Source organism: Tripterygium wilfordii, chromosome 20 (assembly GCF_013401445.1).
Source record: "Tripterygium wilfordii isolate XIE 37 chromosome 20, ASM1340144v1, whole genome shotgun sequence".
In the NCBI taxonomy this organism is placed as follows: Eukaryota; Viridiplantae; Streptophyta; class Magnoliopsida; order Celastrales; family Celastraceae; genus Tripterygium; species Tripterygium wilfordii.
Window position 1 is genome coordinate 10,573,991 of NC_052251.1, and position 25,582 is coordinate 10,599,572.

At 36.1% G+C, this 25,582-nt stretch overlaps 4 protein-coding genes and 1 long non-coding RNA gene across 8 annotated transcripts; 2 read left to right on the forward strand and 3 right to left on the reverse strand.

The window, feature by feature from the left end:
* Nucleotides 1–1,694: 1,694 nt before the first annotated feature.
* Nucleotides 1,695–2,239, reverse strand: LOC119987565. The gene is made up of 2 exons (XR_005465466.1): nt 2,102–2,239; nt 1,695–1,951 (listed from the first exon to the last, which is right to left on the reverse strand). It is a non-coding gene; the product is annotated as an uncharacterized LOC119987565 (long non-coding RNA).
* Nucleotides 2,240–6,998: 4,759 nt separating this feature from the next.
* LOC119987422 lies at nt 6,999–11,435 on the reverse strand. The gene is made up of 5 exons (XM_038832335.1): nt 10,520–11,435; nt 9,433–9,588; nt 7,717–7,815; nt 7,451–7,609; nt 6,999–7,362 (listed from the first exon to the last, which is right to left on the reverse strand). The coding sequence occupies exons 1-5, from the start codon at nt 11,081–11,083 to the stop codon at nt 7,228–7,230; spliced, it is 1,113 nt and encodes a 370-aa protein (XP_038688263.1). The 5' UTR covers nt 11,084–11,435; the 3' UTR covers nt 6,999–7,227.
* A 2,660-nt stretch (nt 11,436–14,095) lies between these two features.
* On the forward strand, nt 14,096–15,798 carry LOC119987261 (nuclear polyadenylated RNA-binding protein 3). 2 transcript variants are annotated; one of them, XM_038832127.1, is made up of 2 exons: nt 14,096–14,295; nt 15,209–15,798. In XM_038832127.1, the coding sequence occupies exons 1-2, from the start codon at nt 14,121–14,123 to the stop codon at nt 15,499–15,501; spliced, it is 468 nt and encodes a 155-aa protein (XP_038688055.1). In that variant the 5' UTR covers nt 14,096–14,120; the 3' UTR covers nt 15,502–15,798. The 2 variants fall into 2 exon arrangements, with proteins under 2 accessions (XP_038688055.1, XP_038688056.1); XM_038832128.1 differs by having other exon boundaries at nt 15,251–15,798.
* Nucleotides 15,799–19,852: 4,054 nt separating this feature from the next.
* On the forward strand, nt 19,853–20,516 carry LOC119987260 (non-specific lipid-transfer protein 2-like). Its single transcript, XM_038832125.1, has one exon. The coding sequence runs from the start codon at nt 19,957–19,959 to the stop codon at nt 20,242–20,244; it is 288 nt and encodes a 95-aa protein (XP_038688053.1). The 5' UTR covers nt 19,853–19,956; the 3' UTR covers nt 20,245–20,516.
* Nucleotides 20,311–25,582, reverse strand: LOC119987259. Of its 3 annotated transcripts, none has more exons than XM_038832123.1 (7): nt 24,878–25,582; nt 24,137–24,351; nt 23,100–23,391; nt 22,912–22,997; nt 22,746–22,837; nt 22,150–22,390; nt 20,311–21,218 (listed from the first exon to the last, which is right to left on the reverse strand). In XM_038832123.1, exons 1-7 carry the CDS (start codon nt 25,151–25,153, stop codon nt 21,176–21,178), a joined length of 1,245 nt encoding a protein of 414 aa, XP_038688051.1. In that variant the 5' UTR covers nt 25,154–25,582; the 3' UTR covers nt 20,311–21,175. The 3 variants fall into 3 exon arrangements, 2 of the variants coding, with proteins under 2 accessions (XP_038688051.1, XP_038688052.1); XR_005465395.1 differs by having other exon boundaries at nt 20,782–21,218; nt 21,358–22,390; nt 24,878–25,581; XM_038832124.1 differs by lacking the exon at nt 22,150–22,390.

A 25,582-nucleotide genomic window follows, 5' to 3' on the forward strand; every position in this document is an offset into this window, starting at 1 on the left:
TTACCAAAAATCCTTCTCAAAGTTCTCTTAATTGAGGTATAGTAGAATCCACGAACACTTTTTGTCAGAGATCTTAGCCCACTCACATCAACGATATTTTCCGTTCTAGGTTTATCGATCCCCGTAGATACATCGATCTTTTTGATCTTTTCATCGATGGATTGATGAACATCACGTACCTGGCTACCATACTATTCTCTCATTCTAGAAATAGAATATTTTATTATTTATGAAAATGTAAAGGAAATGAAGGAGAAATTGGGTGAGAATTTTATTGATGAGGCCATGCTAGAACAGGAGAAGGAGGAGGTTAAACTTTATTATATTCAAAGTCTAGACTCAAGAGTCAAAAGCCAATGCACCCAACTAATATACGTCTTCTCCTGCGAAGAAAACCCAACAACAAACTAATTAGCTTTGGACCAAAGCAAACAAGCAAACAAACAAAGTAAACCTTTAGGTTATGCTTCAGTGTTTAAAAGTCATGAGTTTTGGGGGGTGTGTTTTGAGATGTTTTATATGGAAGTTTTAGGATGAGCATGAGAGTTGGGTTTGGGCTCTTAGGGATTATGAATTTTCAGGACAAAGTTGCCTTTACTCAAACACTTATATTCCTTTTCTTTTTCTTTTTTGGTAATTGAAAACTATATAAACATACAAAGTTGTCATTTGGATATTTGATATAAGTCTAAACTCGAACCGGCCCACATGCATAGAAATTTTTCTCCTGACGATATGATAAGTACTTGGGCGTAAACTCAATGCGTGGCCACAAGTGCATTGCTTCTAGCAGCGTTTTATTAGCCATGGGGATCGATCGATTTGGTGTTAAAATCGCGATACGCAGAACTCCATTTCAACATCGTTGGTTTGCTAGTGTTGAAATTGTGTCCTGGTCCGGTTTGGGGGTGTCTCGTCTTATTCTGCTTTGGTGAAGTTAGGTGGATTTAGGCCCTAAATTGATTTGGGGACTAGGCTGATTCGATTTTGAAAGTGCAAAAGCTAGGTCTTAAGCACTGAAGTGCGTCACCCTAGGTTGAGTTGGGGCTTGGTTGATTTGGGGACTGGGTCAATTTGGGTGGCAGACGAAGGAAGACATACACGAAGGAAGGAAGAGTGTGTCTCCCTATTTGGTTAGAAGAAGAAGCAGACGAAGGAAGCAAGAAGAAGAAGCATACCCGTTTTGTGTATATCGGATAAAATACAAGTTTTAATCTCAGCCGTTGATTAGATCTAACGATTGAGAATGAAGTCCGTATTTTACACCCATAAATGATGGCCGCATAAGAGAAAATCGTATATCTAGGTGTTTTCCTATATGGACGTCCGTATAGGAAAACTCTACGTTTCTCCTTGAAGGTATTCTTGAAATGGATTCATTATCTATCATTAACTACACTCTCCAAAAAAGCTTTAACATGATAGTCCTATTCCAGTTTTCAATGTTCTTAAACCCAATCCATCTTCATCCCTCAATTTTCATTGAACTAGAGATCCTAATTGCTCAATGAATATATATATATATATATATATATATATATATATATATATATATATATTCATGGCTTTTGAAAGAAATGAGTGGATGAGATTGATCATAATGGAATTGCCGTTTACCTGCATGTTTATTATTATTATTATATATATTCTTATGAACACATGAGGATTTGCCCTTACATAAAATACATGGCGGATATATAAAGAAACTGAATTAATTATTTTTCAACAACATAGAGAAACTGAATTAATCAATCACACACCACTTCCCAAAACTAGATTTGGATCTGGTTCTATGCACGTCAGCTTTTGACAACAACAAACAACACTGTTTCTCCAACATAACCATAACTAATAATCCGTTTATTTCATTGACCTTGTACTGCTGCCGGAGATATGGACTGAACTGGGGAAATGTTCACAGGCGGTGGAGGCGGCGGACTTGGACTACGCCCTGCACCAAACAATATTAACAACTTCTTTATATATATATATATACACACACACATACACAAATTGTAAAGAAAGAGTAGTGATAGTGATTTCATATAAGAAAGAAAAACAAGGGTGAAGAAAAATAATATAAAAGAGAGAGATGAAAAACCTCCATTAACTTGAAGCAGTAGTGCATTCATGGCCAAGATTGAAACAATCAATATGGTATGAAAAACAAGTGATTTGAAAAACGAAGAGGATCCCATCTTTCTGTTTTTTCTATTAATTGTTCCTTCTCTTCAATTCTCACTTCATTTTATACACATTTGAGTGTATATATATATATATACATACACACATACATACATACATACTAAAGTCAATACACGTACCAAACAGCAGAAGTCATCTCCTTCCATCTTCACCATTAATTATTAATTTAGTCCAAGTTTGAAATCTTTTTTTTTTGAAATTCCTCTTACATTAATTCTTTGTCTTCCAATTATATTAATGAGTTCCTTTATTTTATTTTAGTTTTAAAAATAACTTACTCCTCTCTTATCCATCTTGACAAGTTTTCTTCTTGCTAGGATTTAATTTCTTTAATAAATTCGTTTAAAAAAAATCTTTTGATTAGTCACTGGATTATTTCTGTTGAAAAGAATAATTGGAGAGTAATTTGAAAAGGAGGACTAAAAATGAAAAATTGGAAAAGGATGGTCAAGTACATTAACCCATTAAACAAGTTAACTTGTAAATATCATCTTCTCCTTTAGTATTATTGTATATATACATACATACATAAGAGTGACTCTTATTTAGTTTGTTTCTCTACCAAATTTAATTTATTCAAAGTCAATACACCCAATATTCCAAGAGAGTACTATTTTCTTGCTATTAATCTAGTCCAATTTTGAAACCGTAGTTGATCACAACCCATCACAAGTCTATATGGCAATGTTTGACTAGCATGTGATAAGACAAATTTAAAATATAATTTTTCTTTTGGACAAAAATACTCTCATTTCTCGTGCTAACATCATCATTGTTTTTAACTTTTTCTTTTCTTAAACTAAATTTCAAAACGTTTTAACTCTCAATACACATATTAGATCTATAAGAAAAAGAATACATATTCGAAATCAACGCATGCATAAATCTCTTTCGAAAAAGATCAGTTGTCGATAGTTTTTACTTGGTCATTGGTAATTCTATTATTTTTGAAAATTATGGAATTTCAAAAACAATTGATTTTGGACTAAAATAATGGATTATGAATTGTGGTTTCAAAAAAGTATGGATTATGAACTAAAAACAATGTATTTTGAATTGTGCTTTCAAAAAAACAATGGATTCTAGACTAAAAATAATGGAATTGAGGTTTCAACTCTAAATCAAATTGTTTTATGCATTCATGAAGAAATTTCATCATTTTTTAAAATAATGGAATAACAATATACACTATGAAATTGATTTTTTTGAGGTCCAATTTCATTGAAATGAGATATTAGAACATATTTGGATATAGTTGGTTAAAACAACGAAATTGAGATTTAAACTCTGAATCAGAGTATTTTATGCATTCATGAAGAAATTCCATTGTTGTCAAAGGTATAAACGATGGAACCCTTTTGAGATTCAATTTCTAGTAGAATATATTTGTCGTTGGTTAAAATAATGGAATTGAGGTTTCAACTCTGAACTCGAGTGTTTCACCATCTAACATATACGCCATATAGACTTGGGATGGTGTTGGCTATTTAGCATTTTTTTATTTTGAAATGTATAGAAACAATCTCGTTCAAATAGGTTACTAATCAATTTAAACTGGAAGTTAGAAGAAAGGAGGTTGTAACTTGTAACTTGTAGGTTCAATTCCTAACCTGAATCAGTACATAAACGCTATTGGGCCTATATGTTTGCTCACTCACCAAGTTCATACACGTTGTTTTAGGCCAAAAGTTGTAATGGGCTTGTTACACCTCAGCTAACGGGTCCAACCCTACATTTCATGCAGGCCCACGGCCCAGAATCACATGATATCGGGCCACGGGGTGTCAAACATTCAATCCACCTTCATCCTTCGGTAGTTCGGTTTGCATTACTAGCTGATTGTTAAGATATTATATGTGAGTTTGGGCACACCCAAACCACTAGTTTGAGTGGTAAGAATGATGTATATGATCATAGTGATCAGCATTCGAATCTCCCTCTCCCGTTTCTGTGGGATTGGATTTCAAACGTACTTAATCGACCATATTCTGGTTAAGGTCCAGACAAATAAATCGGATAAAATTTCTATGTTTGCCTTTACATAAATACACGGTGGATAACTCATTAGTTATTTTTTGCACTTACCAAAACTAGAATTGGATCTGGTTCTATGCTTGCTTTTGACAACAACAAACAGAACTGATTCTCCGACATGACCAGAACTAATAATCCTTATATCTAATTAACCATGATGAAAGGGAACGTTTGCAGTCGCTGAAGGCGGCGCATTTGGACTCCTTTGCCCTGCACCAAACAAGAAGTTTATATATTTCACTCTTGTTTCGCAAGAAAAATTATATATATATTAGAGAACATTGATAGAATATATTGTAATTAATAGTGATTAATCAATCATAATATTTGTAATATCAATCAAATATCTTCAAACCAATTAGGGATTTGATTGATTGATTTCCTCAGCCACCCAACTCTATAAATAGGGACCTTCTGTATAGTAGAAATCAAGCAATAATATGTAGCCATAAAGAGCTTTAGAGAGTGAACGTAGACCGAATACCGAACCACTATAAAATTATTACAATTTCTTCCCCATTCAATTATAAATTTCCTAAAATAGAGGGGTAGTGTAGTAAACGTGGATTTTGTAAAATTCTCCTATACGGGTGTTCGTAGAAAAAGAATTTTCATATTCATGGCTTTTGAAAGATATATGAGTGGATGAGATTAGGGGTGGCAAAAGAATCGATTTCAAGTCGATTTCGAGTCGGACAACAAGATATGTTTACAAAATATTTATATGTCCGGACCTTAACAATGATTGGATTTCAGACCTACTTAATTGACCAAACCCGGATTGGTTTAAATCCGGACAATAACCTTATCCGGGTTAAGGTTTGGACAAATAAATCGGACAAAATTTCTGTGTTTGGACCCAAACCCGGTTTGAAACAGGATAAAAATTTTGTGTTTGGATCCGAATTTTGAACATATAATTGATGTCCACACTTAGTTTAAATCGAATCGGACAAAGTTTTGCCACCTCTAAAGATGAGATTGATGATAATGGAATTGCCCTTCCCCCATGTTGTTTAACCTGCATGTTTATTATTATGTTCTTTGACAAGGTATTCGTATAAATAAATGGTGGATAACTCATGAATATACATGGTGGATCTGGTTTTATGCCTTCTTTTGACGACAACAACAGATAGAACTGAATCTCCGACATGACCAGAACTAATAATCCTTGATATCAAGAACTGACCTGAGGAATCGCCTGCTTTCGGTGGAGGCGGCGGACTTGGACTACGCCCTGCACCAAACAACTTCTTTATATATTTCACACTTTTGGTTCGCAAGAAAAATATATATATATATTATCAGAGGACATTCATAGAATATATTGTAATTAATAGTGATTGATATATTAAATCTTAATATTTGTAATATCAATCAAATATCATCAAACCAATTAGGGATTTGATTGATTGATTTCCTCACCCACACAATCATATAAATAGGGACCTTTGTATAATATAAATCAAGTAATAATATGTAGCCACAAAAGCGTTTTGGAGAGTGGATGTAGATCGAGTGTCTAACCATTATAAAGTTGTTATGTTGTTTATTATTATATTGTCTTCACCATTCAATTATAAATTTATTTCACATACATACACACACAGATTGTAAACAAAGAGTAGTAATAGTGATTTCATGCAAGACAGAAAAACATGGAGACGAAAAATAATATAAAAAGAGAGATTAAAAACCTCCATTAGCTTGAAGCACTAGTGCTAGTGCATTATTCATGGCCAAGATTGAAACAATCAATATGGTGTACATAACAAGAGATTTGAAAAAAAAGAGGAGCCCATCTTTCTCTGTTTTCCTTTGTTCCTTCCCTTTGATTCACTCTTCATTTTATACACATTTGAGTGTGCGTATTGTAAATAACCTCTTCAAAAAAAATCAGGGGTGCTGCCTCTAACTCTCGTCAATTTTTCATAGTCCCTTAACATCAAATCTTGACTCCGCCCCTATGTGTACATATAGACACATAATATTGATTCTTCTACCAAATTTAATTTATTCAAAGTCAATACACCCAATATTCCAAGAGTACTATTTTCTTGCCATAAATCTAGTCCAATGTTGAAATTTCTTCTTGATCTTTTTCTACTATTATTTATTATAAGCATTGAACCTAAGAGATAATTTTCTTTTAAAAAAGAAAAGGTATAGAAAAATCTCACTCACGGCTACAAGAAATTCTGTCAGTTTAAATGCTTATACATGCAAGTTTATACTTTATACATGTTGTGCATGACTATGTTGTACATGTATTATGTATATTAGTGCAAAAATCGTGCTGAGCTTTCTAATACCATGAACATATGATTTGATAAGACGAAGTTTGTGAATACAAGATTATACAAGTTTGGGTTCAATATATAACCCTATGTCTGTTTTGAATCCGTCCATACTAACCCATACAAATTTGTTCACTTGGATCCTTTGGGCCTAAAAGAACGAAGGTTATAAAATTTAACCTATTATATTCTACACTTCATTTCCTCCTTTGGGCCATATAAAATTTGGAACATTGAACCCCGTTAGCTCACCAACACCACCAAACAAACTTTATACTATAAAGCCTTATGAGTTATGAACCTATCCACTCGAGCCAAGTGCTGCAGCATATTCATTAATTGTTTTTCTGGTGGTTTTATGTTATTCTGCGTTAGATTTTTGCATGTTATCTAAACGTTTATGAACTTCGTCTGTTCAATGATAAACCTGGTCATTGGGATTAGAGATGGATTACATTCTGAAAAAAAATGACAACCAACCTTCAAGAAATTAATAAATTTCCGTCATGATTTTTGACCAGTTTCACAAAAGTTTCAACTTCGGAATGACAAAAACAGCCCATTGTATTTGGGGCAAATGGGGGTGTTGAAGCTTCACACAAAAGAATGATTACTTGCTTATGTATTTGCTTTTGAAATCTATACACCAAAGAGTAGGAAAACTCCTCTGGGTGCTACCTGTGCAGGTCTAGCGTCGAGCCATCGCTGCAGTTTTGCAGACAGGGCAAGCGTTTTTTTGCCCGAGCCACTGTTTTATACATTCTGAGTGGAAAGCATGTCCACACTGCAGCCTCCCCAGCTCATCACTAGCTTCATATTCCTCCTGCAAACAGATCGCATATGGAAGTATTAAGTTTGAAAAATAATAAGAGAAATTCAAAGGAAGCGGAGTGAGTAAACCAAGAACTGACTTGACAAATGCTGCACTTCTTATCTACTACTGAAGTTAAATGCAATGATAGGTCAGTAGAAATATTCGGCTGTTTGATCTTCCTGAGGCAACGGCCTATCTCATCGGCTTTCAATCCAGTACTCACATAGCCAATCCTCTCGCCAAGCTCGAGCAGTTCCTGTTACCCAAACAAGAATTCAATTATGATATCAACCCACACGGTAAGAAGGGCAAAACATTGTTTTGTTAACTTGAAAGTAATATGCTGTTCCAAATGTAGCAAACCTCGTATGACATGCCATCAACATCGAGTCTCCAGTCGCTAAATCGATCATTTCGATTTATTCTTTCCCCCATCAGTAAACTATTTTGAAGCATCATAATCTGCAGCCACCAATGACAAACTCAGGCGAAACTCGGACTACATGGGACCAGAAGTTCTGTACAAATATTCCTTGACAAAAATGTTCTAAATTTCAAGTGGTTCAGTTCGAAAGAGATCATTTTACCATTATAACTTACATTATTAAATGAATATAAGACTAATCTACCCATGACGATTTCACAAAAAGAAAAGAAAACAACTGTGAGTCTCTCTCCCCAATCTAGAGCACAAATTAAAAAGCTGAACATTCATTGCAGCTCTAAATGATAGTGGAAAAATAGTGTTATATTTATAAGATTCAGATAGAATAATAACAGGGAATTTCCCTAGCAGTTCATTCGGCATTCAAAAATATATAGAAGAAAGGAAAAGGGAAGTAATCACAGTCAGAGAGAGTGCATTGCAAATAACACAGTAATGGTAGTAAACCAATAACCCATACGACGCAGCATTCTTCACAAAATGCTTCTGAGAGTCGGGTTTAGCAGCTGCAAAAAACCTTCAATTGGTGGAGGTCACGGCAATGCACTTGCAGTTGCAGTCCTCATAAAAAGCTTCCTAATTCCATTTTCAACACAAGAAAAGCTATCAGTTTTTTTTTTTTTTTTTTACAGTATACCATCTGGCAAGACCGAGTTTGTTCATGATCTGATACAAATAATCTATACTTCCTAATACGATTGATCCACAACCATTGGAAAATGATCCTCTAGAGTTGCCATATATTCCCATTTTTTAAAATAACAGCTTCCTTCACCCTTATTCAATATTTCCTACTGTTTTTGGAACCGAAAAGACACCCTTATCCAATATCATGTTGCACCTCACAACTTCTCTTCTATGGCTACTGATGTCTGCATGATAACTGATTTCAACAACTACAATAACTGACATAACTATAGCTCCACCATATATATGCTATATTACCATGTACATTGGAGCACGATATAAAGCTAACATTACCATGGCTAAACCATACATAACCACCAATTCATTTCAAGATTTTTAGCACAAAACCTGGGTTGAAATACTTAAAGAAGAAGATAATCTGATAGCAAACATCTAGAATGAAACTAGACCACTTTTATAACGAGCCCATAAAGACCTCAAGTATGATATATCCAAAAGGCATACTAAGTTCATGGTAGATAAATTATTCTGTTTTCAGTCTTTCATATCCAGGGGCATATGGAGACTCACTCTCTCAGTGGAGTCGCTAAATCTTGCCATTTTTTCTGATTTCCTATAGGGTCAAGTCTATACATAAATGAAACCATCCCCAAAAAACGTCATATGTCTAACAAAGTCACGGCATCGAAAATCTCTAAAGTATATATTTAGTCTTGTTCTTTCACAGATTGTGGTTGAGACATAAGCAACGCAAGGCATGGTTGAGAAACAATTGAAGGGCAAAAATACACAGTATTCATCATTAAGGACTCACCAAAAAACATGTCAATCCACTTACGTACCCATTAATCCAGATTATCTATACTTTTTAGCAGACTAGACTAATATGACTGGACTTCACCGCCAAAATCATGCAGCCTAGAACAGTATTAATCAAACTTAAGCTTACAAAGGAGAAGGACAGGAAGAGAGTAAGCAAAGCACACCTCTGCAATAGCATCTGGGGACGGATGTCGAACATGTCGATAGTAACTACTCCCAAATACTTCAGGCTCGGGACGAGATGTCACAAAAGAAGTATCAGAATCCAGAAAAGAAAAGGTATCAGGGTTCACAGTTCTTCTTGCAAAGAAAGGAGGACGCTGCCAATATTATGAAACACAGTATATGTCATCATGAAACAAAGCTAAAGAGAATAACAGGTACAGTGAACAAGCAAACAAATTGATTACCACTCCCACAACAAAAAAGTATAAATAAACAGAAACTGAATGGAGTCTTTGTTCATTGCACTAAAACTTAAAACAAAAGCAAAGAAAAAGACCTATCTGTTTATTAAAATTAAAAATAAATGAATAGTAGAGTCCTTTCATAATGCAAAAGCTTAGAAGGTATATCTATCACAAACTCCATAGAGTTTGCTACAAACTCTACCTGGGTCCACAATCAATCAAGATGTTTTCTGTCACTAAACATGTAAATACAAACGTACACGCATATTAATATATACATTGTTAAAGTAAGACATCAAATACGACACTCAATTGCTCATTAAGTGCCCAAAAACATAGATTATTGGCTTATAGACCTTCAGTATTCAAACACAATCTGTCAGAGAACGACCATATATGATTAACCCACAAAGAACAATAGAGTAGATCATGTTCAGGGTGAGATATGATTATACGTCAGAACTTAGTAAAAGTCATAAAACTCAGTAGGTTGTATGAAAAATAAGTAAAAACTACATTGGATGCTGTTAAACTTCGATGGCACAGTAGACAAACCCTAATAACTTGCAGTAGACAAACCCTATTGACTTGCTTAGATTTTCCTTTTCTTCTTCTCAGTCCAACAAGAGATTCATTAAGCAAAGAGATTTTTAATAGGCATGATCAAAAAAGGAAACATATTTGGATTTACAATATCATATGTCAAAGTAAAACAATCAAATGTATTTAAAAGGAAATTGCGTGATTAACAGAAATCAAAACCAGAATAGAAAGAAAAATCAACCTAAACCATGGAAAACAGTTTAAAAATCACACAGAAAACAAGGAAAAAGAGCAGTACCTCCCTTTCCCTCTCCCTCTGATTATCAATCTTTCCTCTCCCGGAGTTATTTCTTCTAGCAACAACGCAATCCACGGACCCAACAGCATCTGCAGAGAACCCAATTCCCGGTCCACACCACACATCTGGAAAAATCACGCAGTTCTCTCTGTCTCTGTCGAAGTTCGCAGCTTTAATTTCTTCATTGTTGCTATTCTTCTTCTGCTTCTGTTCGGAAGGGCTCTTTTTCTTCTTCTTCTTGACCTTCTTCTCCTCCCACTGCGCCGATGTCCTTATCACTGCCGGCACCGACACCTGCTGGGATGCCCCCGCAGTACACCCAAGTCCTCTAAAAGTGCTGCTCTTCTTCTTGGGAGGGCCAGAGGAGGAGAGGAAGAGAGAGGAGATGGTGGATTTGCAACGAGTGGATTGAATGATCGAAGGGATTTGTGGGTCTGGATCTGCTTCTGTTGATTCTGTTGAAATGGCCTCTTGAAGGCTGATTTGGATTCTGGTGTGGAGTCTTCTCAGCCTCTCCTGCTCTGCTAATCCTGCTGAGCTACTGCTTTCTGTAAAAACTGGCATGATTGATAGAGAAAGTGAACAGATTTGAGAGAATGAATGTGAGAAACGAAAATGTGAACAGTGATTAAGCTCAAGCACAATAGAGAAGGTGAGAAAGGAGAAGGGGGAGGAGGAGAGCTGATGCTGAGCTAGGAGAGAGGATCCCACTTTGGTTTTGATTTTCTACAATTTGTGGTGAAGTTCATAACTTTATGGTTTAATTTTCATGGGTTTTCTTTATTTTTTTTTAAAAAAAGATTAAAAAAAGTTTGAGACTTTGATTGTTTTGTTTTAGGTGGGGCAATAGTTTGTCTTGTTGTTGGGATTGTGGGTATCATCTGCCATCAAACAAAAGCAATCCTGGGTTCTGGTTCTGGTTCTGGTTCTGGATTCCATTCAATGCCTCTTTTGCTTTTTTTCTTTATTTCCTTTTTTTATGCTTAATCGATGCTCACTTGTCAATTGTCATACATTAGATATTGATTAAAAGCCCAAGTCTTTGTAAAGCAACAAACTTTATTAGTTTATCTTTCTCTTTCTCACTTTCTCTATATTTGTGCCAAAAATGTCAGATTTGTTTTTAATCAGGATAAAAATACTATTAATTTTTTTGTGGGTTTATGGGGATATGTATATATATATATATAATTTCACAAATATCATTTCTATTTTAAAAGAAGAGCTGAAAACTCAAAAGGATGTCTCTTCTATCAGCCTATGGAAAGCATCAAAGGGATGTCTTGTAGGTTATTTATATAAATCACTATCATCATTAATTTATTATTTAATTGCATTGTGGAATTTTTTATTATTGTTCTCCTAGGTCAATTTACTAACCCAAGTTGCAAACAAATAATGAAATAAATTGTTAATTTAGGGATAAAGATAATAGCATAGCATTAGTGTTTCCTATTCTCAATTAGAGCAACACCTAAAAAAATGACATTTGATTTATATTTATATTTTTCTATAACTGAAAATGACAACATACAAACTTCTCTTTAGACATTTTAATATAGGTCTAAATTCATAGTTTATACGATTAAATTCATGCGCACATAAGTTTACCGTCGGAGGGAAAAAAAAGACATGGAGTGAACAATCATTTTTGTTAGCAGGGCAATCCTTAAGCATATATATGTACCTTATCAAAAGGGGAAAAAACAACAATGCTTTGAATAAAAATCTCAAACGATGCACACACCGACACATCTTGTGAAGTCCACTCTATGGGGACTACCTTATCAGAGTTTGTCAAAAGCAGAAAGATGTGGCAACAAAAACATAAAGACAAAATGGCAAGTCTCCCTCATTCTGAATGAACAAAAAACAGAGTACACATATATACTTTTATTTTTATAATGTCCATTTTTCATATTTTTGCATAACCTCATACAGTCAAGACTTTGGGAGATGTATCAATGGACTGAACATTACTAAATTATATGGATTATTGGGACCCACTAAAGTAAAGTAATCTGTTAAATTTTATTTAAAAACCCAATAATTCGAAAATGTATTGTCTGTTTTGTGTTTAAAGCTCAGACGGTTTTGACCTTGATATTCTTGGTTAAGAATGATTAAATCTTTATTTGTAAAACACATCGGTAACTTACACGTAAATTAGATGCTCGTGAGAGCACCGCATAAATTGAATCCAAATAACTCGATGAGATATTATTTGCTTTGGACCTAAAGCTAGTACGATTTTGTCCTTATAAGGATTCTATTGGTTAAAAGAGATTAGATTTTTACTTATAAACCACATCGATAACTTACACCTAACCGATATGGGCATATAAGACTTTAACAAATCTCTCCCTTAAAACTCAAACATGTTTTCCCCATTTTGTTAATTAGTGGCCTCCTTATCATTTCAGTTCGATTCATTGCAATAATTTTCAATGCTAGTTTTATAGCAACAAATTTTTTTAATTCCTTTATTGTTTTTTTTTAAAAAGTTTATAATATATTTTTCAAGTATCATAAGCCATGAATGTTGTTGGAGAAGGCATATTATTATGCAGCAATTTTGTAATGATTATAAATTGGATGGGGGTGACTCCATGACTCATGCATGCTTAAATAATGAAATAATGCAATCAATCAAATAATATTTAAAGGTCAAAAAAATAATTATACAATACAAACCTACAAATTGTTTGTATTCACATAAATAATGATAGAATAAGTGATGTCATGATTGGATGCCATATAATAAGTCTATGCATTTCTGTAAGTATAAGTCTCCTCTCCTACTTCTTTTATACACACACACACACATGTCAATCCATTTTCATCCAAAGCCATATTTGCTTCTGTTTTTGCTAAGCATCACCATCATTTGCATTGACTTGACTTTAGTAAACCTTGTGAATAAGGTGGAGGATAAGGACTTTGGAATTCAAAGAGGTCGATGAAATGTGTAGTCACATAATTGGGTGAATGATGGAGTCATGACTTCAAGTTTAGATTACTATATATACATATATCTGTGTGTGTGTGTGTGTGTGTGAGATTATATATGCTTCTAAAACCATCCCCTTCAATAAGGATTAAGGACCAAGTGAAGATTGAAATGTTGTGTGGAGAATGACCGTACATTATTGTTTCCCATGGAGAGGTTGGTGTAGTTAAGTAATTTTACATATGTTTTAAATATTGGTATCGAAATTATACATGTTAGGTGAGTGGTATGCGGTCTAAAGTTTAAGATTTTTTGCTTGAGTGCCCAAATTAAATTCTCACCAATTAACATATTTTTTTCAAGCTAGGGGTGATTATTGATACTTCTATCTTGCTTGGTGAAAAGGCTGATTATTGATTAATACCTTTTGACTTCCCTTTCTTTGCTTCTACTCCACACATTCCTTCGCCACTTCACCCATCTTTATTTACTAGACCCTAAGGAGCCCAATGGGCTTTTTAATGGAAAGAGGCCCAAGAAGTGTTTATGGGCTTGGGCCTTAAATTCAACCCAGTTCCAGTAAAGGGTTTTGATAAATGCTTTCTGTGTTAATAATTTAATTCTTCCCCTAAACCCTAATTTCCCGAAACCATGCTGAGGACGTTTTCACTCCAAGCTCGCAATCTGCTTCATTCTGTTCCGAAGAAGAAGGCAATCCCTAGTCCATCACTCGTTCGGCTTGCCGGTTCGAATCGTTCTCGTCTCAGGCTGTTTTCGTCCAAGTCCAACTCGCCGTCCAATGACGTAGACGACGTCGATAGCCAAGGTAAAAAATGAAACTCGAACTTTGAAGTTCTAAATTCGAACCTTATTTCGGGGAAAAAAGAGGGATAGTTTCTGGGGTTTTTGTTTTATTAGTTAAATGAGCGTGCTTTGTGAGAGAGGTTTAGACTTTGTGCTAGTCTTGCTCTCTTTTGGGTCTCGACCTCTTCTGAGCTCTTGAAGTTTATTATGTCATAATGTTTTCTGGGGAGTTCAATGTCTAGGATATGGAAATGATTTGGGTTTGTGTTGTTAGGGCTTTGTGTATGTGCTTGATTTGTAGCTTATTTTAGTTGGAAAGTCCTTGGTCTGCATGACTGCCATCAATTTGTTAGGCTTCGTTTTTTAACGACACCATATAATCTTGCCCTTTAGCCCTTTAAATATGAGTCTAGACTCGGGGCATCAAGCCTGTTGACACAATGTAAGTTTCCGCTCGATGACAATGTAAGTTGGATCAAAGCTCAACGCTCGCCACAACTGTATTGATCCCACATTATACCTTCAGAGTCCATACGGTTTGGCCCTAAGTCCACAAGGATATTTGGCAGGCTTCGTGCATCTGTTTGATTTGCATATTGATTTTTGGCCATGGTGATATCTTTAAGGATTCTTAGTCTTTTGTTAAGCTTGTTTTGTTTCCTGGTTCTGCTGAAAAATTATGAAAGAAAGCTAAGTAACATTCACGAGATGCATTGCCACATGAATCCAATGGCATTTGAAATCTGTTTGTTTTTCACTTCGGCATTTTGTTTCATTAAATTTTATGCGTACAAGTTTTTGACTTTATTTCACAGTAGTGTCAAGGCTTTTTTAGTCAATTTGATCATTTTCAGTTTTGTGGCTATATCTTGTTCGTGAAAGCCTTAAGATTGAATGAATGTTAATTCGTAGTTGGTGTAATTGTTTGATAATAGAGCTGAAAAGACGGATAGATAAGTTCTACGAGGGTGATGCAGATGCGGTGCCATCAATTTTCGAGGCCATTCTGAAGAGGAAGCTCTCAGGGAAGCATGAAGACAGTGATGATGAGTTGGTGAAAGAACTTCAGGAAAGACTTCCTATAACTGAAGCTGACGACGAAGAAACAGATTCTGATACGGATTCCAGTGAGACTGATGAAGAAGAGTTTGATATTGATTCGTATGGGAGTCATCAAGAAGTCAATGATTCAGATACAACCAAGCAAAGGAGGGGGAGGGAAGAATAATAACTTCAATATGGTTGGAATCATGTTCTATGATAGTGGATGTCTATGAACATTCTCTCTCTCTCTCTCTCTCTCTCTTTTTCCTGTCTTTTTGACTTTGATTTATCAGGAGAGAGGATTTGTATTATGTTGATTGAGTTCTTTTGGCACAATGCAGGGATATATATGTTTTGGTGCAGAAAGTTTGAAAGTTCTTAATATAAAAGCATTAGGGGATAGTGCAACATTACATAAGGAGACTTATGATGAAGAATTCATTTAGCTCATTGCACTTGGAATAGAATTTGCTTTTGTGCTGTTTCTTTTTCATGTATAGTTTTACACATCCTTCTATAAATGCAGGTATATATACATTTCGGTGTGGGGAATCCTTGTCCTTTTACCCGTCCCACCATAGAGTGGGCATCCATGGAATTAGACTCCAAAAATGTCGATAACATGTGATATTCCAACCACAGGGCTGAGGGCTCCAAGTCGATAAAAGTAAGGAAAAGATATCTAAAAGTAATAAACAATACATGACACACCAAACTAAAGCTCTAAAGCATTCTTGTGAAGATGACTCAACTGCATAAACAAACAGAGACATTACAACATCCAACATCTGCTAGAGCTTCATAAATTTACGGTATCATTTTTCCTTGGCGACTAAGCAAACATGGATGCAAAGCCCTCTACCTCTTATTCTTCATCTGCTTCAATTAAAAAGGATTCAAAATGCCACCACAAAGCCTTGGAGTATGCAGTCAGTGCTTGTTTATTCTTTATTTCTTGCCCACTCTGTATCACCTGGTGTTGCATCAAGCTGCCTTGCAAGATTGGTTGGCGAGTTGCGAAGCGCTGGACGTGTTGTTGCAGATCACAAGAGAAGATATACGCAGCGTATTCATCGTTCTCTGATATTGATTCGGATTGTCTAACAAATAAGGTAGATAGAGAGGGTACTGTAAGGGGTCACAAATCTGCGGATTGCTTAAAAGGAAAATAAAAACTTTTCCTTCTTTTTTTTCATTCAAGATTAGATTTTGTGACTTCTGGGGGTATCTTTCTATGTTCACTGATCTTGTGCATCCATTAGTTCTGGGGCGACAAACATCTGATGACCAGGATGCGATTTCTCAGTTGTTTCTCAGGGGACGCTCCGACGCTCATATTTTTTGTTTTGTTCATTTTAGACTTTCTAGATGAATTTGGAATCTAAATACATCCTGCAACATTTGGCATGCCTTTGCATAATAGATGTTTGTGTGCTTGTTATGCCTTCTAATTTGCAGAAGCCAGAAAGAACATAACTTTATGCTTGCATTGCTAGAAGAACATTTCCTTTCTCAACCACCATGACTAGTGGTTAAAGAACAAAAAAGAGAAGAAGATAATTTGGGCCTAAGCCCACTTCAAGCCCATCCAATGAGTAGATGGGTCATGGTCACTCTAGAGGGCCCATTGGAGCTTGTGCAGGTAAGAACCAGAATTACAGTCGTTTTCTAAAAATAAAAAAACAGAAAATAAACCAAACAGATCCCAGACTCACTTTGATAATAATTATGTAGACTGAAAGAGTAACAATCAAAAGTTTTGGAATTTTTATTTTTTTGAACATAATTTTATTTTTTGTCCATGTGTCAACTTTTGGCAAAACCATGAGAAAGTAACTCTTCATGGTGGATTCATGACAGTAAATCTTTGTACATATCATAAGAGTTTACTAATGGCACTGTTATGTCTAGGTAGATTTCTGAGCAAGGTGAATACTTATCAAAATAGAAGTAAGCATGAACATTCAAATGTGCATCTGTCATAATTGCAAGGACCCATATAAAGTTTTCATACACTCTAATTTTGACCTAGAAATGGACTCTATAACACCCCCCACTTGGATTCCAATCATTTCTGGCATGCTTAGGGGAACCACAAGCATCATTATACAGTCATTTGCTGCTGCTTAACTTATCACAATCTTTAAAAACAGAGATCTATTAACACTATATATATATATTTTTTTTTTGTTTTTTTTTCTAAGATGACCCCACTTGAGGCAATTCCCTACTGGACCGAACATAGATTAACCCGATTATCTCTTCGGATTTATGACATAAAGAATCTCGCTCGAGGTCAGGAGCTTGATTCTAAACTGGTGTAGCTTTTTCCAAGTCGTATGCGCTGGATCTTGACTCAACTAATCTATCGGGTGTATTAGCGTGTGCCTAGCCTTATCGGAGTTTGAATATTAAAATTCTTCCTGTTACTGAGCATGCTATACTTTCACTAGTAGAAAAGGCTTCAAAAGGATCATGGTTTCATTACATGACAAGAATCATGATGATTAGAAGTGATTAAAGATCAGATTACACAAACTTCTAAGTAAAGGTATGAAAATGTGGCCAGGGGTGGAGGTACATGTATGTAAGGACGGCAATAGTCCCTCTTTATTTTTTGGAAAATACCTTTATACTATCAATATTTTCTATTTTGCCCTTCTTAATTTTTTAAAAATATCTTATATACTATCCATTAAATTTTAATCTTCCCCCCTCTAATTTTTTTTCTCAAATCCATCCCATTAAATTTTTTTTATTCCAAATCCATCAAACTTACTTACCCTTAAAACCCACTTTGACCTCTCTGTAAAATCCAGAAAAACCAAAGGCACCCACTTAACTTTGCTCAATTGCTCTCTATCTTTCTTTATCTCTCGACTCTCAACTCTCAACACTCATTGACAAAGTGAGTCAAATGACGGTGACAACTTGAGTCTTGATGGGTGAGTTTGTTAAAACAACACTTAAGGGCCATTTGGTTGCTAATCCAGTAAGTGTGACTGCGAGGCGAGTGTGTGAGATGAGTGTGAGATGAATATTACCATGTTTGGTATGAAATGAAGAGTGAGCATGAGTGTTAGAATTTTAATTGTACAATTTCCATACTACCCAATTTTTTGTACATAAAAATAAGAATAGATTAATTTAATGGTTGTGATTACTTCTTAATAAGGGGTATAATAGTCTTTTGAGTATCAAACTCATTCTTCTTTGTGGAGATTAACCAATCTCACCATTTTAGTTAGCTTGGCTAATCTCCATTAGGAGGGAATGAGGGTGGGATGAGTTTGAGATTCTACCCTCTCAAACTCAACCAAACGAGGGAAAGAGTGATTTTCATTTTCGGCTCACCTCATTCTCCCTCAAAATGCCAACTAAATGCCCCGTTAGTTCCAAAAACAATTTTAGAGGTGTTGTTTCTGAACCCTCACAATTTTTTTTATCCCCTTTGTATGAAATCCTGGCTCCACCTTGAAAATGTGGCCGCATGAAGAGAGACACAAAAAATGGTCCAATAACTCACAAAAACATCACCGAAAGCACATCATGAACAGAAATGGGTGTCAAAAGCAAGCAAAATGAGATTGAAAAATTGTTCCAAGATGAATGGGGATAGGACTAGTTTCCTATGCTTATGATTGAAAAGTAGGAGGGTTAGGTCCCACATTCTACAGAAAATTAAGGTCATGGCTTGCTTTTCCTTGAGTTGTTAAAAACCCTTGAGCAAGTACTTAATCAAGGTAAGATGGCCGAGTTGACTGGAAATGAGTATTTTTCCATTGAAGATTGTGTTGGAGCTCACTCAAATTCCACATTAAAAAAAAATAGAAAGAAGAAGTGTGTTTATATGGCTTGCGGAGGTCTAACTCAACGACTTAAGTTTTTGAGTAAGATGGATTTTCTTCCAGGTCCACATACGCCACACAGGTTCATGTAATGTGAGTTCACTCCCGATCATTTAGATGCATGAATGCATTAATCAAGTGAAATGTTGAAGCAATAACACATGAACATAGATCTTCAAGCTTATCACAACTTATAAAAGCTTTTCTCATGGCCTCCTCCGTCAAGGGAAATGACAAGAGGACTAGAAAAGACAGACTGTGGAAGTGGATGTCCAGGCAATATCAATGTGATTGTGCCAAAAACTAATATAGAACTGTATATACATTAAAGAGGGTAACTTTTCCTACTTTCAGTGATTGCACCGAATTCTGTAGAGAAGTGGGACCAAACCCTAATACTTTTCTATTGTTTTCCTCTCGGTAATTAGCCTAATCCACTAAACCACTTGGCAATAATCTACCTAGTTATCTCTCCGAACTTAAGGTTTACGGTGATCAAGTTTGAACCAATTAGCTGAGATATTTCGTGGACTTGTCCCACCTCCTTGCCCCCTACTAGCATGGATTTCGGTCCAATCTTAACGGTCACCAACGTGGTGCGAGCTATCAGCGGTCTAAAGGATATAGGGGCTAGGTTAAAAAAAAAAGGCCTAATCCACCCTCTATAAATAGAGTGGACTCCAAGACAATGTCACCACACAAAACATCCTTCCCTATTACACTCATAAGCACATAGATATACAGGCATAAAATATAAAGGGCTTTGTCAATCCTAGTGTCTTGAAGTGAAAATGAAGGCATCATATGTTGCAGTTTGTGCAACGCTGGTGGTGGTGCTGCTCCTGGCTGAGCAAACACAGGTGACAGAGGCAGTGACTTGTAGCCCAGCACAGCTGAGTCCATGTGTGAGTGCAATTACATCTTCCTCCCAACCATCCCAACTCTGCTGCAGCAGGATCAAGGAGCAGAAGCCTTGCCTTTGTGGTTATTTCAGGAACCCAAACCTCAAGAAGTTTATTGAAACCCCTAATGCCAGGAAGGTTGCTAACACTTGTGGTACTCCCTTCCCCAAGTGCTGAAATCCCTTTGAGATCATCATTATCCATCTCTTCTGCTCTCTCTCTCTCTCTGTACCACTACTATTATGTGTCTCTCCAGCTAAATGGTCTTTTATGGTTCTGGTGTGGTATGTCTTTATGTTGTTGTAGCTACTAGTAGCGAAGCACTATCTGTGTTTGAAATATCATGAGGGAAATGTCTACTTGTCTCTAGTTTTTAGTCTTGTGTTATCTGTTATGTTGAAGCTGTTGCAGATGCAGTATCTATAATGAATGCAGTGTTAAGTACTTAAGTCATGGCTGGGTTACTCTCAAGCTCTTATTCTCTATTATGGAGTCTTTTGGAAGCCACTTGGCGATAGTTTAAGTGGTTATCTCTCTAGACTTAGGCGTAAAGAATCTCTCACAAGTTCGATTACAACCATATAACTCCTCATGATCTACCGTAAATAAGAAGGTAAGAAAGTGACAATCATGGTTTTGAACTTCTCTTTTTTGCCTCTCAAATGAGCTTTCTCAAAAAGATGGCATGCAAACTCAACAAATGAGAAATGGAAATTGAAGTTTTAAACCAAAACCCTAGTCAAATCTTAGCTATCTGGATTCAGAATGGAAAGTAGTTATAAACAAAATGAGGTTTCTCACAGGTTGAGAAGATTTGAAATCGGGTTCCAACCCATAATTTGCGGCCTCTTGTCAGTTGGAACTGCAAAATGGAGCTCAAACATCTCCTTTTGACATATTCCCACCTTCACAAAATCCTAAAAGCTTTTCCCAAGCTCTGCCAAATGCTGCTCCAACCAAGTCAAGCGCCTTAGCTCGACCTCCATGTATATTTGATCCGCAGGGTCTCCCTTGAATGACAAATAAAAATGTGTCCTCTGTATGATGGAAAAAGTTGTTTGCCAAGAAATTTGAGGGTCTTCTGTGTTCTTTGTGTTTTCTTCCTCTTCTATTTGGTATCCAGATCCTTCATTTGCTTCCAGCTCAAGCACCTAGTCGCATAACACAAGTGAGTATGAAATGAACAGAATTGAAGATAAAAAAATGCAGAAATGATGCAATGCAAACTGTGCTGGCCATAATTCTAAGACACTCAAACTAAAATAAAAGCATGTACTTTATACTTCTTACATTCTCCTCGGAGATTAAAGGGCAAACTCATGTCAGAACTTCAAACTTCATTCAACTGAAGTCGAGCTTAATCACGGTTGAGCTTGCTCAATCAAGACTAGTCTCTCAAAATCCTAAAGAAAATCAATCCACACTGCTTTACCATCATTAGAGAGTGGAGCACAAAAGTTCATGAATAAAAGCAAACATTGTAGGTGCCTTCCACTCTCTATTAGGCAAACACAAACTGCATTGCAATAACATATAAACATCCAATAACATATATGTTCCATTTTCATTTATGAGGTAAAATCAACACACGACTGTCAACTACAGAAAGGACAGGCCGAAATTCGCCTCGTTAACATGGATTGCTTAAATCCACAAACACAACTACATATATTGTTCTCAAAACATAAGTATCACATTAAAACAAAACCAAATGGCCCTTTTAGATGTGTCTTTCAATTTTCTGTAGCTAAACTGTAATACATTCCCGCGCTCTTCTTATTTACTTTCTTCTTCCAATCTTGGGCCTCTTGGTTATGTGTAGGGATGTAGATTTTGTTTCTCCTCCTCTCTTCTTTTCTAAACCGTTGTTGATCCTTCCAGATCTTCTATTACTTCTAATTTTCTCTTTTCATTCAGTCTAGAAACACCACCCTCAGTCAGCACATTCTGATATGCCTGCAACTTGAAAAGGCTTTAAGCCTAAACTGAACAATGAAGAAGCACGGTTCTTTTGGCCTTTTTTTTAAAAAAATTGAAGCGCTGATCTATAATGTTGAGTAATCTCTTTCTTATTACATTCACCTGTGATACCCATTTGAAGCAAAGAACTGGAAATCTGGGTGATTGACTTGAAGCAGTCTCAGCCAGTTTTCAGCTGCCAGTAAGAGGGAATTGACGAGAGGAAGTTCATTTGCTCCATTTTCTTTCCACATTGATCCTTCGAATTTATAAGAAGCCATTCCAAAAGAAGGTAGGTTTATCTTTGGGACGCCGTCCATCTCACTAGGATAGACCACTACTGGACCCTGGGAATTTCCATTGCCTGCAAAATGATGCAGGCCATGGTTGGACTACTTGCTCGAAAGTTGAAACTAAAAAATGATAAATATCTCTGAGGACGCATAAAATGGGTTAAAGCTACTGTTAGTTAGCAGATGTTCTTTGTGTCTATCTGTGTAGATCATCAAATGTAAGAAAAGGAGAGAGTTGAGGTCAAAACTCAGATATTCTTTTACCCTTTGCCTTGTTTAATTTTACGGAGAAAATAAAAAAAGAGGGACGATTGCAAGAGAAGCAGCAATGTGAAAGGCCAGATACAGTAATACTAGTTTTCCAGAGGAAAATAGATAATAGACCAAAAGCGATAGTTATTATTAAAAAAAAAATTCAGTGGTTACCTCCCAAGGGTGAGGAAAGGGAATGGTAAGTTAGAAAACAGGCATCCAAATCCTTCAAGGTGGGACCTGTGGGTATTCGGTAAATAGGATACCTACAGAAGTACACATACACAACTGAATACTCCCATGATATAAAGAAACTATATTTTTGACCAAATTGTCTTACCATGCCACGGATATCCAACTGGTCGGCAGTAAATCACAACTTCTTAATGTCTTCAGACCAGGAAAGCAGCAAGCAAGATCAGAAATCTGTTAATAGAACACAACAAAAGGAAACTACTTAGCTAATGCAGAGTACAGAGTACAGACCAGTAACTTACAGCAATCAATAATAGTAGGAAAATAACTAGCCTTGTTCGCTAATGGTTCACGGCTGTATGGAGTACCCTGCTCAAGAAACTCAAACAGCAGGCAACCTCGAGAATTTCCAGATTCACCATCATCACTTGAAAAGTCCTCTTGTATGGTACTATTCTCATCACTTAAAGACACACCGTCCATTTTGGAAGAAATCTTACTTGTTAAAAAGTAATGACCTTGCTGCTCCCTCGTGTATTTTAAGGCTTTCTCAAATTCATTTTCACTACTAACATCGCTACTCGAATCTCGATAATAGTCTCCATCGCTGTCCTCTCCAGTGTGCCTACATATGATAGAAAATCAAGCAAGTGAATTCCTGGAAAAGTAAATTGTACCTGTATAGTTTGCATGAGAAACAGTAAAATGTAATGGAACCCTACAATTTCTGGACATCTTAGTAAGCCTTCATATATGACATTTTATACTTTTGCTATGCAAGGAAAGCAACAACCAACTTCAAACCAAGCATTAAAAAGTATGACTAGGAGCCACTTAGTCTACCTCAGGAAAGAAACATATATGAATGCGCAAACCAATCAAATCCTTCAACTTAGGTGCCCATATAAGCCACAACTTTCATCACTAAATCAGGGCATATGAAGATTGTCAAATGTAAAAGAGCGAGTAATTTTCTAACATGAGCCTTCACAAAACAAATGACATCTTACTTGATGCACAACACTGAGAAAGTATACACTCACTTAGCGATGCCAGAATTCAGTAAGTAAGTATAGGAGAAAGTACACAATAAACAAATAATGAAAAGGTTTGTAGAATTAAGAACAGTATTAAGATGTAAAAGATTCAAAAGTGGGGTGATAACAAAACTGAAGTGACCCAGAATCATTGAGGAACGTCCACAGTAAAAATGATCACGCAGAAGCATCAAAAAAATAGCCTAAAAACAGAGTAATAACATTCCATTTGAAATTTGAAAGAACGAGGTGCATACAAAGAGAACTTGCAGTTGCCCGCACAAAAACTACAATAAAAATAAATGTACAAATGCACATAAGCAACACCAATACCTTGACTTGATATTTGATCTCACGGAAGATTCACCATATAACTGGATACCAGATAAGTACGGGACATAATATTGAATGACAGAATCACTTCCATCAAGTACCAAAGGCACTCCTGCCCCATATGCACTCCATTCCTTAAAGGACTCCCACAAATCTGCCAGTGTGAAATAAGCTTGAAACTCCACATCACAAGTCCTCCATCCCCTCATCGTCGTCTACATAACGACCCAAAATAAAATTATGGAATGCCACAAAAAGCATTCAAAAGTATAAGTGTTCTATATTGCCAACGTAAAACCAAACTTAATGATCACAAGTTTTCATAGAAGGGTTATTTAAACAGATTTATTAAATATTCAATTCCTAACTAAAAACTGAAATGCACCTAACAAAGTATCTCTTGCTTCTAAGTTCTAACTACATATTTTTAGCATTAGCAGCCACTTAAAGCATGATTTTTGAAATGCTTTCTCCAAAATGCACGCTAGTACTAAAGTCGTAACCCTGAAATTGAATTTTTGAAATGCACGTAACAAAGTATCTCTTGCTTCTAAGTGCTTTCTCTTATTCTATAAGCCAAATTGTTGTCTTGCGCAGAGCTGTAACTTGCAAGACTAACAATAATGAAACATATACCCAAATTCAGAAACTAAAATTTTCCTATTGTTTCCTCAATCTTGTCAGCAACCAAAAACAGCAAACAAGTTATTGAAAAGCAGATAACAAAAACGTAGATTGAACCTTAGAGAAATATTGAGCCGGGACGGTAGGTATGGTGGATTCAAGGAACCTATCAAGGTTGCTACGAGAGACCACCGATGGGGGCACAGAATCCTCAGAAACCTTGCTCTTCAAAGATAAGCTTTCCCTCTTATCACTCCTAGCTCTGCGGTTACCTTGGCTCTCTTCCAGCTGCTTTTGTTGCTTCTGGTGGCTTTGATTCTTCCGCGCTTTCACAGGTATATAAAATCGATCTTCTCCGCGAGCACGCCCAAGCTGCAATCCTGCTCCCAGCATTATCCCAAATCCCCTGTTTGCTTTCCGAGAAAACGGAGGAAAAGTAAAATCCAAAGACACTAAACCTAAACCTCAGAACCTCAAATTAGTTCCAATCACAACAAAGCTGCAAAACTAACAATTTTTTTCCAGGAAGATTGAATCTTTTCCGGATTTCCTCAGTATCCAGAAAGGATTATGAAAAACCCTATTTCGCTTTAGCTGCAATGTCCAAACTTGCAATGGATCAAAGACCCAAATACATACAGATAAAAGTGTTTATCATATACTCAAATTTGGGCTGATCGAATTGACAAAGATGACTGTGTTAAGTAGAGAAGAAAATTGGATATTCGACAAATTGAGAGAGAGAGATTGGAGGGGAGGAAGAATGGAACTTCTGTGATTCAAGTACTGAGAGGCGTGAAGGAGATGGACTGAAGGAGGGTG